The 15661-nt window shown below is 38.6% G+C and overlaps 2 protein-coding genes across 2 annotated transcripts in view; one reads left to right on the top strand and one right to left on the bottom strand.

The window, feature by feature from the left end:
- Positions 1 to 15661, top strand: part of arhgap31 (Rho GTPase activating protein 31) — a 1181844-nt gene that overhangs the window by 80556 nt on the left and 1085627 nt on the right. The gene's annotated exons all lie outside the window — the stretch shown is intronic.
- Positions 3973 to 12295, bottom strand: LOC114650694 (uroplakin-1b-like). The gene is made up of 8 exons (XM_028800488.2): positions 12166 to 12295; positions 9186 to 9275; positions 7984 to 8184; positions 7811 to 7885; positions 7578 to 7712; positions 5768 to 5947; positions 5592 to 5675; positions 3973 to 4981 (listed from the first exon to the last, which is right to left on the bottom strand). The coding sequence occupies exons 2-8, from the start codon at positions 9255 to 9257 to the stop codon at positions 4931 to 4933; spliced, it is 798 nt and encodes a 265-aa protein (XP_028656321.1). The 5' UTR covers positions 9258 to 9275; positions 12166 to 12295; the 3' UTR covers positions 3973 to 4930.

Below are 15661 nucleotides of genomic sequence, written 5' to 3'. Positions count from 1 at the left end.
CTTCAGTGTATGGAACTGCAGGGTGGTAAAGTCCGACAGGAACACAGAAATGAACAAAAAGCTTCAGAATGGCGGGATCAGGCACAATCAGACCCCAGAGAATTAATACCAAGATTACTGGGATACGATAAAAATGAATCTTTTGAGGTTAAACTGCAGGATGCTAGGATCAGAGAAAAAAAAAACCTGACATTTTATTTTTAAAGTTTTAATAATGAAATCCGGTAGCTCATTTAAATTTGGCAAATTAATGAGACAAAAGACTTTTTTTTTTCCTCAACATTTTCTTAGTCTTCTCACACACCAGCCAACAAGAGAGTGCGTCATTTGCTCTCTGGCTGCGGTCCCGATTTCGGTTTCTATAGTAACTGTACCTCATATTTTGCTTGGATGTCAGACAAAAGATTTATTAGAGGCACCTTGTCTGTGAGCCTGTGGAATGAGGCTGGCTGTCCGTGTTGACTGTGCCATTTCAATCCAGAAATCGGGATTAAGTAACACTCCCCCAGTAATCACGTATGCTGTACCGTGTTTCTTGCAGTGGTTTCTCTTTGATTGTCCTTCTCATTTGCTCATGACTGCTCTGTGACATTGCCACATCACTAGCCGTTTAACGTAATTAAGAATTGTCCTCTGACTCAAGAACTCCACTGGCAGGGAGCACTACCTCAATATAAATTTACCCAGACTCCTCAATAACCTGGCTTGCAAAAGATCTGTAAATACCCAAAAAAATCTTACACCACTCTTAAGTAAAAATTGTCACAAAAAGTTGGGAACTTCTTCTGGGGATGATATAAAAAGGAGCCATCGATCAGAGTACAATGTATAGTAGAAAGAGGTTTGTTCTCCTGTTACAAGGCTCAATTGGAAACATGTTTTACATACCATCATGGAGGATGAAACATGAATGCATCACTTTGGGGGAAAAAAAAAAGACTAAATGACATTTGATTTTCTTGAATCTTAAATTTTAGCAAGGAGCCTGCCAAAAGGTAAATTAGGTTAGTAGACATGTGGTCAAACTGTTAATTCAGATTTGTACATTCAGTCTTGTAAAAAGTTGTAGAAATGTTTAAAGAGAGGTCACCCATACAAAAATGACTCGGATCCCCCCCACCTTTCAACACGATAAAGCGAGACCAAAGCACAGAAAAGAATCACAACACTAAGGTGGCCTGTTCTTCTCCAGCCGCTCTACAGCCCTGATCTCGCTGCCTTAGATGTCCACCTCTTTGGAGACTTCAAACGTACCTTCTATGGAAAAAGGTTTGGGAGTGTTGATGAGGTTATTGAAGAAGAAGTTCACTGATGCAATGCTATTGAAATTGGTAGAGATTATGTAGAAAAATGAGAACATTATCCATCCATCCATTTTCCAACCTGCTGAATCCGAACACAGGGTCACGGGGGTCTGCTGGAGCCAATCCCAGCCAACACAGGGCACAAGGCAGGAACCAATCCCGGGCCAGGGTGCCAACCCCCCGCAGACAATAAGAAGATTATCAAATACATAAATTACTTGAGGAGTAATTTCAAATCTATGACAGCTTACTAACAAATAAAAAAATGAAGTGAAGATTTTCTGGACAACCGTTTTAGGATGATAGCAGGGATTTTTGCTCCTGATTTCACAAATTATCTGACCAATGCAAACTTAAGAGAAAATTTGCCACTGGACTGTTCTTGATCGCTGGGTTAGCTGAACTGGGTTTCTTCATGGAATAACTAAAACTATTGAAGGTTTTTTTTTTTTTTTTTTTGCATCTCCTGGTTTGTGAAGTAAATTTAAAATCTTTGTTAGGCACCGAGTTGACTTGTGATTTTAAGATGTAGTCCTCAAAATCAAATGAGACCCTAATAAACAGATTTTTTTTTTTTTTTTAAACTGATAAAGCTAATGCAGAGGCCACTTAGTCTGCTACGTGATTTAGAATCCAATTATTTATACCAGGAATCATTTACAAATGTGGTTAATATGCAGCACAAATATTTACCTAAACCATTCCCTCAACCACATTTCTAGGTAATATTCCTTACTGGGGACGACTTGCTTTTCAAATATTATTTAAGGAGTATTTATGTAGGGCCATTGGCTAAACTCAAAATACATTTTGGACTGATATTCCAATGCCATTGTAACAAAGATTTCTGACAAGGTGATTGAACTTGTTAGGCTTAGGAACTAGCTTTGGTCTCCGATGGTGGGTTTGTAGTTCCTAGTATCAAGCTGCTTTTAAGAAGGCATACTCATGTTTTACACAGACAGAGGCAGTCCAGCAGCAAAGCGACTGGCTTGCAAACAGAGGTTGAAGCTAAACTTGTCAAACTGGTGTGGTCAGGCCATGTCACAACAAAAATCTCTTCAAATTCCAGATGCAGGTTGGGTTCTTTTAGCATCACAAGAAACTTACAGGTGTTACCAAGGTCTTGAGAAACAAAACACCTAAGAAATATGGGGAAAGATCGAATCAGATTCTGGCAGCCTTCCCCATCAAATGCATGTGCAATGCTACCAGTCTAAATCCTATAAATGATCTCGATCTAAAGCAGAGCTGACTTGTAGCTAGCTGCCTGTCTATTGTGTCAACTACAGCAGAGGCTAATTTGTAAACTTTACTGTCATATAGAGTAGAAGGAGCTCTTCAAAACATGTGGAACCCAGTATCTCAAAAAAGCAAAGACAAGTAGCTACAGAGAGGTATAGAATTTAATTCTAATTGGGAATCAAATAAGTAATATAGATTAATATTAATCATTAGTGGATGGTGTATAAAGCAATTCACCCAGGTTTTAAAAATACAAGTCTGTATATGCCACCATAAAAATATGTACTGTAATGGATGTGCTGCATGCCATTGCCGGATTACAATGCATTTTACCTAAGCACCCAAGAGTAATCTAACCTATACAATCAGCTTTTCTGAGCCTAAATGTTCAATTAAATGTGTAGGCTAAAAGAGGAGCCGAGTCTTAGACCTGCCTCACCTCTCTACTAAATAGTAAGGGGGGCTCAAAAGGATTTCAATATATTGTAGTTCCACTTTTATTTCAGAAATAAACAGAAATGCTCCAATAAATAAAAACACTTGGGACAATTATTTTTTTTAAATAAATTACCCTACTTAACCTTTTCCACCAACTATGCTTGATAACCTTTCTGATGAATGGTCTCTCCAGTTCTGACAAATGGCACAGTTGTTATCCTACAACATCATCATCTCAAGATGGTTTTAGTTGTAGTAACAAAGCCAGGCATGGTTTCCATGCATGCCAGGGCAGAGGTCAGACCAAGGTGGGCTTCATTTCAACAGCTGTGTTCAAAATATAATAGAAGAAGAGTAGTTTGACCCTTCAGTAAGTGGAATCAAGCAAATTAAAACTTTCAAATACACAATTAACTTGAGCACCAAATATCCACTAAAGATTTTTTCTTTTGCAATGACTAACAAGTTTAAATAAATGAAGAGCCACAGTGAGAGAATGTCAGACACCCGGGCACTATCATATCATACATAATAGTTACCCATCTGAATAGCTACCAACTTGAAACCAACTAGTCTTTTGCAGTTTAATATCACTACAGGGATATAGTATAAGTATGACAAACACAACCACAGTTAGCCCATCAGCTTTCTTGCTCCATTAGTTCATCCAGAAGACAGCCTACTATATAAAACCCTTGCCAAGAGGTTATTCAAATATAACAGTTATTACCATCACCATCACTGTGCTAATGCACTTGTAACTGTCACAAAAGAAATAAACAGCACAATATACTTATAGCTAATGGCTTAAAAAAAAAACCTATATCTATACCTATATCTATCTTCACAACGACTGCCTTATCCTCCACCAACATTATTCCTCATTATTTAAATGGAATACACACAAAAGCTCACTTCAGTGAGTTTTGTAAATCCTTAACCAATCAAGTAATAGAAAGCAACTTTACATTTTAACACAAACCTATAAGATGTATATATTGAGATCATTTTATTTAAACAAACAAGGTAAGATACAAAATGTATTAGTATAATCTTACCCTATCATACAATAGAGAAATACTACACAGAGCTAAGTGATGCAGGTCATTCACTGTTAAACAGAGCAGATGTACCAAAGTGGGACAGAAGGCAAGCAGCAACAAAGATGCTAGAGAGGGGAAAAGGTTAAGAGTTTACCACAAATTAAAAGTCTTATAGCAAGCAATCCATTGCAGTTACATTTAAAAAAAAAAAATAATAAAAATTATAAACACTTTGCAGATCTCTCTCCAAGTCATGCATGTACACAGTAGGTGTGGTTTAATGTGAAAATAAACATTAATTTATTCTATAAAATAATAAAAAATAAAATCTTATTTACCACAACACCATCCTTCATCCAAGAAATGTGAGCTTTGGAAACCACCCTGTCTATCCACAAGTCACTTCGTCTTGTAAAACACATAATACTATCGGACTGGCTAAATCCAAAGACACTTCTTATACACATGACATATCAGAGCTACCCCATTACAACAGAACCATAGTTCACGAATCAATAAAATCGCAGGGATTTCACATGGGTGGAGAACACTACTTTGAAAGGGCTTTAAAAGAAAGAACAAATTCAAAACTCCTATACACTTTATTCTAATCTGTGTAAACCACAGGGCTGTGTTGCTTACAAGTAAAACAAATTAAATTGAATCTATACAAAACTGATTTCATTGTGTCATTTAAGCAGCACATATGCACCTGTCCTATATCAGAGATGCGCACACGCACACACGCAAACTGGCATCAGGAGACAGGTGATGACGAGCCAGAAGGGACCAATACTTCACAGGATGTGCACTTAAAGTCCTCAGGCCTCCATATTGGTAAAGACATATCAAGCAGCAATATAAAGTGTCATGTTGTCCTTGTGATGCATCCTTTTGTCACTAGGCTTCAAGTTGTGTGTAGAAGAACATGGCTCCAGCAATCACAAAGAACTGAAAGAGATTCACACACAGAGATCAACATCAATCTGCTTACAGTCACCCTGGTTATCACTGGATCTCAGTTGTTCCTAGAACATCATTGAAGTCATTGTTGCAGAACTGTCATTCACCTTCAACCAATCAGCTTTAAGGTTGGCCTCTGATATTACAAAAAGTGGGACTTAATGCTCAAAAGCACACAATTTTAAAAAAAACGGTTTCCTTAGTAAATTAAATAATGGATTTTTTACATCTATATTTTAGGATTTTTGCATGCTTTTTATTAATAAGAAAGGGACTTTTTCCTGCAAACAGGGGATGTTCCTTTCTTTTTCTTTGCGTCATGGTTTACGGTTTCAAAAGCTGATTGGCTCAAGGTGAATGATTTTCCTTTAACAACTTTGATATTATTCCAAGAACAACAGAAACCTAACATTATCAGATGCATGTATGGTGAACAGTACTACAACTTTAGGATTTCTAACCCCAAAGCATTAAACCATCAATTATCAGATTCCATTTTAACTTCTGCATGGGCATATAAATGTATTGGTTAAAACAATTTAACCAAGAAAAAGTTGTCACTTATGAATGACAGATAAACAGCTACATAAATACTCACTGTCCAGCAAAGTATGGCAAATCCAAACCAGGCCACACCCCAGGCATGTCTATTCAGTGGACCAGCAATAAAATCAAAGCAGCCCTAGATGTGTGGAAAGAGTCATTAATTGAATCATCAGCACTTTGTATTTGACCAAACATTGTTGAATACTTCTGGGGACACAAATATATTACCTGAGTGTACACATAGTTTGGGATACCAATAATGCAGGCGTTTACATCTACAATGGTACCATCTCCTGCTTGACTGCAGCACTGTCGGGGCCACGGGAACTGAGAGTCTGAATTATATGCCCTAAACGTTGAATTGTAGCTTATCCAGTCCTGAGGTCCATTGACTCCACAACATTGGTACTGTGCAGAAATAAGAAACCATTGTTATACAGAAGCAGAATATTTTAATCAGTATGCTAGTCTTCTTCTTCCTCTTTCGGTTGCTCCCGTTAGGGGTTGCCACAGCAGATCATCTTTTTCCATATCATTCTATCCTTTGCATCTTGTTCTTATTTAATCAGTATGCTAGTAAACACACAAAACAAATATAAAGAGAGAACGACCAACCACAAGAACACCAAATTAGACAAGGGGAAACATGGTAGCATTTACTATATAATAAAATCCTAAGGTCTGTGTGATGACTAGTTTCTCAGAGCAATTTGATTGGTCCGTTTGGCTTTGGTACAATTGGTCAATTTGGCTTTGGTGATGCAACGAAAGAGGAAGTGCAAGCTGAGGCGCATGAACAGGAGTAAAGGTGCATGAGCAACACAGAGAGAGAGTTGCCTTCAAAAATGGCAAGTATAAAAGCAGACAGAGGTAAGAACGCAACTAATAAAAGAGTATTAGATACAGGCTTCGCAGGAACATGCTTAAGAGAGGGAGCACCAGTGAAGAGGCTTTTACACACAAGTGAATACGGAGGAAAGGTGCCGAAAGTACACATAGGGCAAGAAACAGAATAAAAAATGTCTGCCATTACCTGTCTGCAACAGGTACTGTGGCTAGTTATACGAGGTCAGCAAAAATGTAACAAATTTTATGTATTTATATAATAAGTATAATATATTAAGTGTAACTTAAATTAGGTAATTACCATTTACTGTAAATAAAACAGAAAAACATCACAAAACAAACTTTACAGCTCCTGATTTAAATGTGGAAGTCACAAATTCTCCCTCTGTCTGTATGATTTTTTTTTCCCCCTAGGGGCAAGAGCTGTCCTCCCAAATCCCAAAGACATGATATACATCCATCCATCCATTTTCCAACCCGCTGAATCCGAACACAGGGTCACGGGGGTCTGCTGGAGCCAATCCCAGCCAACACAGGGCACAAGGCAGGGAACTAATCCCGGGCAGGGTGCCAACCCACCGCAGGACACACACAAACACACCAAGCACGCACTAGGGCCAATTTAGGATTGCCAATCCACCTAACCTGCATGTCTTTGGACTGTGGGGTTTCCTCCGGGCGCTCCGGTTTCCTCCACGCAGACACGGGGAGAACATGCAAACTCCACGCAGGGTGGACCCGGGAAGCAAACCCGGGTCTCCTAACTGCGAGGCAGCAGTGCTACCACTGTGCCACCGTGCCGCCCATGATATACAATATGTAAGTTAATATACGTTTGAACTGGATTGATGCACTATCCAGGTTCAGTACCAGCTTGTGCTAATACTGTCAGAGTTGGCATGGATGAATGGACCAAGGAATGGACATATCATGTCAAAAAGAAAATGAACTAAAGTAAAACACATCTTCAACATAAAAAGACCAAGCACTACTACTTAATTATTAATACAAGCGAATTATATGGTCAATTGCTTTAAAAAAAAAAAAAAAAAGTGTTATTCCCTGCAATTGGACTCTGATGAGGGGAAATTATGCAGATTTCTTGCATATGAGATACTCAACAGCAAGAACTAGACTGGGTTAAAACCAAGCCATGGAAACTTATACTTGCCACTTGGCAAAGCTCACTCACCGTTGTCATAACATTATTCCAAGAATTTGTGATTCCATTAATGATGTAGATCTGGTCTTGGGTACTAGGGATGTAAGTTGGAAGTGGTGCCTGGTAGATTTGCAACATCTGCTGCAGGAACAAGTTGGGAACAAACTACAAAGAGAAAGGTAAAAATAAAAAAGAAAGAACATCCAAAAGGGCATACTGGTAAAGAACATGATCAATGACTGACATTGGGAGTGTGTACTTACCCAGTCTCGCTGGGTTATTGCAGAGATCGAGGAAGCAACTTCAAAACACCAGATAAAAAGCATCAATAGAATGTACTAAAAAGAAAAAGAAATGCTATTAAGCTCCAGTGTTCTGCATCACATGGGAATACTGCAGAGTAGCAAAAGATGAACTAGAGACTTCAGCAACTCACTGCCAATAGCAGCTTTCGTTTAGATTTCATTATACTGTAAATTCCAAGGATTGATGTGCAGAAGAAGGCAAAGCCGGTAAAGAGGCCAATCCAGGCAGCTGCAAAGATGGTATCCCTTCCAGTGGCATACAACAAGACGTAATAGCCATTTTGGTCAGAAAGAAAGAAGATGCACTCAGCAGACAATGCAATGCCGGAACACTAGGAAAAGGAAAACAAAAAAAAAAACAAAAAAAAAAAAAAACTTACTTGGTTCCACCTTTTTAACACATTAATTGAAAACTGAGCAATGATAACAGCCAATTTACTTCTTAGTTCATACAGTATACCAGGCTAGTAACTTCATAAACTACATTTTGCTAGTTATTGCTAAGAAAAGTAACCATGCAACCCAATTTAATTGGAAATTCTTTGACCTGACTTCATAATGAAAACTTAGAATTACTTTTGATGGTGTTCATATCTAAAATGTCTGCAGCAATCACTGTCAGTTGTCAGCTGTTTATAAAAGCCTCTGTGGGGTTATGTTAATAAGGCATTCGGCTAAGTGAGGCGGGAAATTAGACATGAGGGAAAATAACATGGGATTATGTTGTGTTTGATGCAAGGCACTCTTTGAAGATAGTTGCTTAAGCCAGCCGGGGTTTTCTACATTCAGACTACTTTCTGCATCTTGAAATTGGTTTTGTAAAGTGTGGTGTGTATCAGATGAACTTTATTATCGTCACTGGAGACCAGTAGACTTCACAAACCCAGTTCTCCTCTATACTGTGTCTGCACTGGACCTCAGTAACAATGAAATATCTAGGATAACAACTGTACACTTTTGGAATTTTCTCTATTCCATGAATGAGTGTATTAAGCAAAAATGCCAACAATCTGGCAGCAACAATTAAAGGGCATCTACTACAACCCCAGATCAGTCAAACTAGGCACCTTTAAAATGGTTACATTTACATAAAGAAAGGCCTTACGTAAAGTCTTACTCATTGTATGAAGCCTAGAAGGCTAACTCACCACACCCTCTTTTATTAAAAAATGGTAACTTTAGTATTTATACGCAATTCAGGGCTCAAAAAGAAGATTACCACACCTTTTCATGAATCATCACCAGCTCTTTTTAATGTTAAGCCACTGAATGGTAATCACCATAACCATAGTGCAGAGGTAATTAAACACAAACACATGCCATTTTCACCTACCGCGATCACCACATTGCCCAGAATGAGTGCAATCTGAAAACAGCGCACTGCAGGATCTCCCTTGCCAGGCATAGTGAAGGTTCAAAAAACCTGGAGAAAGAAGAAATATTAGAGGAATCTTTTCCTATTCCCTCAAATGCTTCATCCTTCAAAACTCTGGAATTAAAAAAAGAAAACTCTAAAAATGGAAGTGGCAAGGTAAAATTCACAACAAACTTGAAACCTCAAGATTTTAAAACATATATTAAAATAGTTAAAATATTGGAAAAGTGAGCTGGGGGTTGCTACTCAGACACGCATGCACAAACTAAGGTAGATCACACAAAGGAAGAGCTGTTATAAGCTGCTAAATTAACATATACAAGAGCAAACCCATAGGGGCTATTACACACTTTTTTTTTTCTTTCAACTGGCTGTAATTAGACAACACAAACTGGTTTGTTGAAAATGAAGCCAACATGTGATGTAAAAAGTATTTCAAGAGAATGAATTCTGGCATTCATTCTTCATCTGCATTTCTACTTTTTGTACATGATTACCTGGGACCAATGAAGCATACATTTTTTTTTTTTTTTTTTAAATATGTAACAGACTGTAGGCCTTCATCTATAAAAGGATTCAGAAAACGTGCAAAGCACATGGAAAACCTTTGCCATTTTTATTGTCCTAAGACAATTATTGTGTAACTGAGCTAATGTTCAATCCACTATTATTGCCTAAATGGAGTTTAACTCTGTAAAATTCTAAGTGGTGAAAAATGTTGTCTGGATTCTGAACATAAAAGCTCCTGCAAGGAGTTTCTAGATAAGGTCTCCATGGAGTTGATCAAGTTAAAAAAAATTAATAATCCTTTTCCCAACTAGGTTTACAAATTAGAATATGCATGCAGATTCCAAACATAAAGGCAGTGGCACACAACTAAGGGGACATCTAATAAAATGGAGTATAAAATGTAGCAACAAAAACGTGTAACAAAAGGTGTGCTAGGCATGCCATATAGTAGCACAAGACAGCATGCCGAGAAGACATTATGTTTAAAGACCGAATGTGTGTGGGGGGGGGGAGGGAGGATGTGGGTTTGGGGAGTTGCTCCATCTTTGAATGTCTGCCTATGAACATGCAACTGGCTGCAGAACACACCAGTTAACGCTATATCTTACGCAAAGATGATAGCATAGTTTGGATCAGAGCTTTATAAAGAAGAGTTGTTGTGCCACCCTGGCTGTAGAAAAGGCGTGAAATCGTAAACTAGTACAAAAAAAGTAGACCTATTAGACAACAAGTTAATTTTGTATGTCAAGCTTGGCTCGAACAATGGTCATTTATTATTATTAGCAGTTCAGCTTGAAAGGTACCAGGGTGATAATGGTTACTTGCCAAAGCCCTAAGCCTCACTCCAATGATGTTCTTGCAGTTACGAGCACCGTTGCCCAGTTTGTGCTATTATATTTGATAATTGTATATTTGCAGAAATGCAGTGGAAGGCATTACAAAATAAACTTTTGCAAATCTGAATTCTAATCTAAATTGTTACTTTAAATGTAATAATTAGGGAAACATTTAGCAGCTTTTGCATATTTAAAGTTTTTGTGAGTTTTTATTTAATGTACAAAGCCAATGTAAACTCAAAAGGAATATGCCTCTCAAAAAAAAAAAATCTGATATCTTATTATCCATAAATATCTTAAATTTACTATGAATCACAGTTTTACAGCTTTCATTTCCATGCAACATGGTGGAGGTGGGACAAAAGAAAGTTGTGCTGGATTGTCTGGTATCATTGCAAGTTACGGAGAGACCCTTCAAAAGTCCAACACAAACCACCACCCCCATCCCCCACCTACCTCAATGAGAGAGAGAGAGAGAGAGAGAAAGAGAGAGAGAGAGAGAGAGATCAACCCTGACTTGACTGATTGAAAGAACCAGTTTGGTTACATTCACAGAATTGCAAGCTTTCAAGATGTGCTAGAAAAAAAGAAAAAACACATACGCACAGACATACAGAAAAACAAGGGTGGTGGCAGCTTTGGAAAGAGGAGCGGTGGCAAATGGATTTTAAACGGTAAAGATCCAGCCACAAGGCAGATCAGAAATGAATAAGGCACTTGAGGATTTTAACTATTCAACTCAACAACCGCAGTATCTGCCCAGCTGTCAGACGGAGCTTCCTACACCAGACCTCCTAGCAGCACTATCTTTACAGAGACAAATAGTTTTAAAAACCTACATACCCTAAAAATCTGGCGGATAAAGACATTTTTAATAAGTAAATAATAATAATAATAATAATAAATAAACAGCAGAGAGTCGAATTTGTCAAAGCACAAGCAGGCAGATCATTCCACCGACTTGTTACAAAGTACATCAGCATTGTAAGTTATAACAAAGTGACAAACGATGGGGAAAATGCACTATATGGCACCTTAAGCAACACGAACCATCACAAACTACGCTTTTCTTCGGCAGAAAGCATTATTTGCTAGGCTAATTACGTATAAGGCAAGACTGTTTCAACTGAAATGAATTCATTTATTTTATACAGTACCATTGACAGGATTTACAATAGTCAGGTGCTTAACAAATCAAAGTAAATTACAAAACAACTTCAAACTCACGGGAGTATAAAAAAATTAAATCTACAAGTGCAATGGAGAACAATAATGTTATGACAGGCAGATCGGCAAATGAGAATATTGAATACACAGTGGAAAACAGAAATCAGGTGGAAACAGGTAGGATGTCAAGTGAATAGTTCTAAAAAGCAAATGGTAAGTTTAAGTTTACAAGTTTTCTTTGAAGTGCTCTGTTACAAAAACTATAAGATACGCACGAATATTAATCACCAACCCTTAACGTTTTATTTTAACTTAACTTTTGAAAAGCACCATATTTAACAAAAATACTACAGAAAAAAAAAACAAAACTGTCGCGCACATTCCCAGTCACTTCCCGGTAAAACCAACATACCAGCCCGACTCACCTGCGTCTCTCGTTCTCTTGACACCCGTTAAACTAGTCGCAAATTTCATTGCAACTTTTTAAAGGCGCGACACTCTTCCTTGCCGCGCCTTGCCGCTGATTGGCCGTTTCTAGTCACATGCTTATCACGGCGCGGCCATGGATGCGGCTGAAAAGAAGTAGAGTGGAGGAGCAGGTTGGTACAGATGGGTGTGGGATACGTCGGGCCGCTTAGGGTGCGCTCTGAAATAATAGGGTCGTAGTGACGTATGGTTCAGAGAGCAAGACGAAGACGATACACCTTCCTTTCAAAAGGTGTGCTGGTAGAGTGAGAGATAGGGAGGACACGGCGCCTGTCAGAACAGATTCTTCGCCTTACTGTATAAATGGACCATCAGCACTGAGCTACACTGAGTTCCTCTTGTGCCAGCCCTTGGTGGTCCCTGGAGTATCTCGATGGGTCTTCCAGCCCTGGAGTCTTTGCTGTTTGCTAGTTCTGTCAGCCCAGACCTTTGGCATTAATATTTTGAGGGCCAGCTTTGCTTTTCTACTTCCTGTTGAAAAAGATTGACGTTCCCAGGCCAATTTTTACTTAGCTTACTTGCCTTGGTTCAGAATGTGTGATGTTGATAAATGTTGTATGGTATATTTTTAATTAGCCATTGCATAGATACATGGTTATTTAGAAAAACAGGAAATTATTACTAGCAAGGTAATATTTTTGAGACATCACATTCATCAGTGTAGAACAATGACCTGAAGTTTGTTATAAGGTCTTACAGGTCCAAGAACCTGGGTTCAGTTTCTGTCCTATTCATTGTCTATGTGAAATTTGAATGTTGACTCGTGATTATGAGGGTTTGTTCCAGGTGCTTGAGTTTCACCCCGTACCCCAAATCAAAGTATAAACTTAGGTATTTGCGTGTAAGTGTATCACATAGTGCAACAGGCTTACATTAAGCATTCAGTCTTGCTGGGACTGCTAGGGTAGGTTCTGTGTCCCTGCAACTTAGTAATTGCAAAAAAAAAATAGGTGCTGGAGGTCCATCCATCCATCCATCCATCCATCCATTATCCAACCCGCTATATCCTAACTACAGGGTCACGGGGGTCTGGTGGAACCAATCCCAGCCAACACAGGGCACAACGCAGGAAACAAACTCCGGGCAGGGTGCCAGCCCACCACAGAGGTGCTGGAGGTATAGAACAATAAGTCATTTACAGATGTAGCAGAAAAAGAAAACATGTATAAAAAAATATAGAAGAGTTTTACAAAAAATATTTCATAAATGTGAGTTACATTCCAATTCAGTACTGACCAGTCTACAGAGTGTATAACTTTAAATGAAGCAAATAATGTTATTTCACAAAAATAAATCAAGACTGTAGCGTCCAACTAGACTAATGGTCTAATACATGGCATTGGTCTGAGTTAATCATGTACAGCATGGAGCAGCATTGTGGTGCAGTGGTTAGTGCTGCTGCCCAAGATCTTAAGCATACTGCGTTTGAATCTTTGTGGAGTTTTTCCTGTGTCTGCATGGATATCAGTTTGGTATGTGTTAGAATAATTGCTCCTATATTGGTTCTGTAAAGGTGAATGTAGCTGTGCTTGCTTGGATGCCTTTTGATGCATTATCACCTGGCCCAAAACTGCTCCCTATTTTGTGATTGGTGCGGCCAGGACAAAGTCCACTTCCCTACAAATATTGGACTAGGTTGAGCAGTTTAAGAAATGTAAAGGATAGTTAAACATGTATTCAGTACTCTGCTGAGTAAAAAATGAAATTTAACCAAAATCCTAAAAACAGAAATGAGACCAAAATTCCAGATCAATGAGGACAAACTAAAAGTGATAACAAAAGAAACAGTACCCTGTCTCTTATTAGAACTCCTGTCCATTCTGAGCATGACCTCTCAAAATCAGTGTTATTGCTGGAATAATTCAATAAGCAAGTAAGTCTTCTCATACTTATCAGTCAGATCTCTGCACACACCTTCTTTATTTAACTTTTTTTATATTTTTTGTTTTCAGGTAACAAGTGCCTAAGGTGTGAACCTAGTCAAGATTTTTTTTAGAATGTAAGGCAGAATTTAATGTAAAAGAGGCCCACAGATTGATGTTACAGAGACTTAATCTTAATAAATAACACTAGAGTGTACCTGGTCCTTGCATCCATTTTTCAGAAGGACAGTCTTTGTTAAACGTTTTTGTATTTTGTTTAAGCTAATAGAAATTGTACATTGGAATATTACAGTGAATCACTCTTTTTTTCTTTTCACTTTTTATGCAGGCTAAGGCAGCAGTTCTTTCCAGTTTCATGGTGTAACAAAGCAGGGGTACTGGGTGGGGGCAACTAACTGCTGAAATGCGTAGATATGCTGTATATTGCCTATTTTGGGTGCTACATCAGTTGAAGGGACAGACAGTGGGGTGCACTGGCTTTAAAGTTACAGGTTCAAGTTTAATCTTGTGTTGCTATGTGACCCCAAGAAAGTCACATAAGCCGCTTATTCTCTATCTTTATGAATGTTAAGTTATTTTGCACCTTAAAGCTTGAAAGCTTCAACATAAAAAGATTGACAACAATAACTACATAAGTAAATAATTGATAAAAATGATTGCTAGATAGGATGTCACATTTGCTAAGTGGCTGTTCTTTCTAAAGTCAAAACATAAAATGATTTCCTTCTTCCATGGAGTTCTCCCTTTTAACACCAGCAGCACCGCTCTTTGAGGCTAATTCTGAACCTGTCCTTTAACAGAGCCTTTTTTATAAAATACATACAGGTAGATATTATATAAAGACTGCAAATGGCTGACTGCTACCGTTTGTGAGCTTCTGTTATCGGTTAGTTGTTGTCAGCCGAGATGAAAGGATTTCTTATTGACTGGAGAGCAGACAGGCTGCACAAGCATTTGTTCGGTGACCTTTTTTAATAGAAGGCGGGTCCTGGCTCTTCCCACCAGTGTTGCATCAATAGGGCTGAATGACGTTAATGACATAAGGATGCATATCAGCTCGTTGAGGCTTCTGCTGGGTGGGGCCATCAACCTGCATGCGCATACCACAGATGGGCCTTACCTTAAACAAGAGAATGTCAAAGTCAGCCACAAAAGATCTGCCAAGGGTGAGCCAATGAATTTCATGGTAAATGCCATCCTGATCATGTTGTGTGAGTTTCTGAGTTGAAGCTCAACACAAACGGGCTGAAGGAAAGTCTGACCATCATCCTTCTTTGTAAGCCTCCTTGTATGCCATAACCCCTACCACCTCCAGTCTGCCCATTTTCAGCTTGTTTGGGAAGCTGCTGATCCTGCATAACCAGTATTTCGCACTGCCACATTCCCAGCCACTCTCTCCCTACATTTTTAAACTTTTGTGACACTTTCTAGGAGCACTGCAACCCCCCCCCCCCCCCTTCCCACCCAGGCCCCCAGTGTGAAATGTCTTAACACATTCCAACCTGTTCTCATCTTTCATCTGCATGGTGAATGTGTGCTTTTGTGAAGAGTG

This window comes from Erpetoichthys calabaricus, chromosome 4 (genome assembly GCF_900747795.2).
Source record: "Erpetoichthys calabaricus chromosome 4, fErpCal1.3, whole genome shotgun sequence".
Classification (NCBI taxonomy): domain Eukaryota; kingdom Metazoa; phylum Chordata; class Cladistia; order Polypteriformes; family Polypteridae; genus Erpetoichthys; species Erpetoichthys calabaricus.
This window is presented reverse-complemented; position numbering and strand designations above follow the sequence as displayed.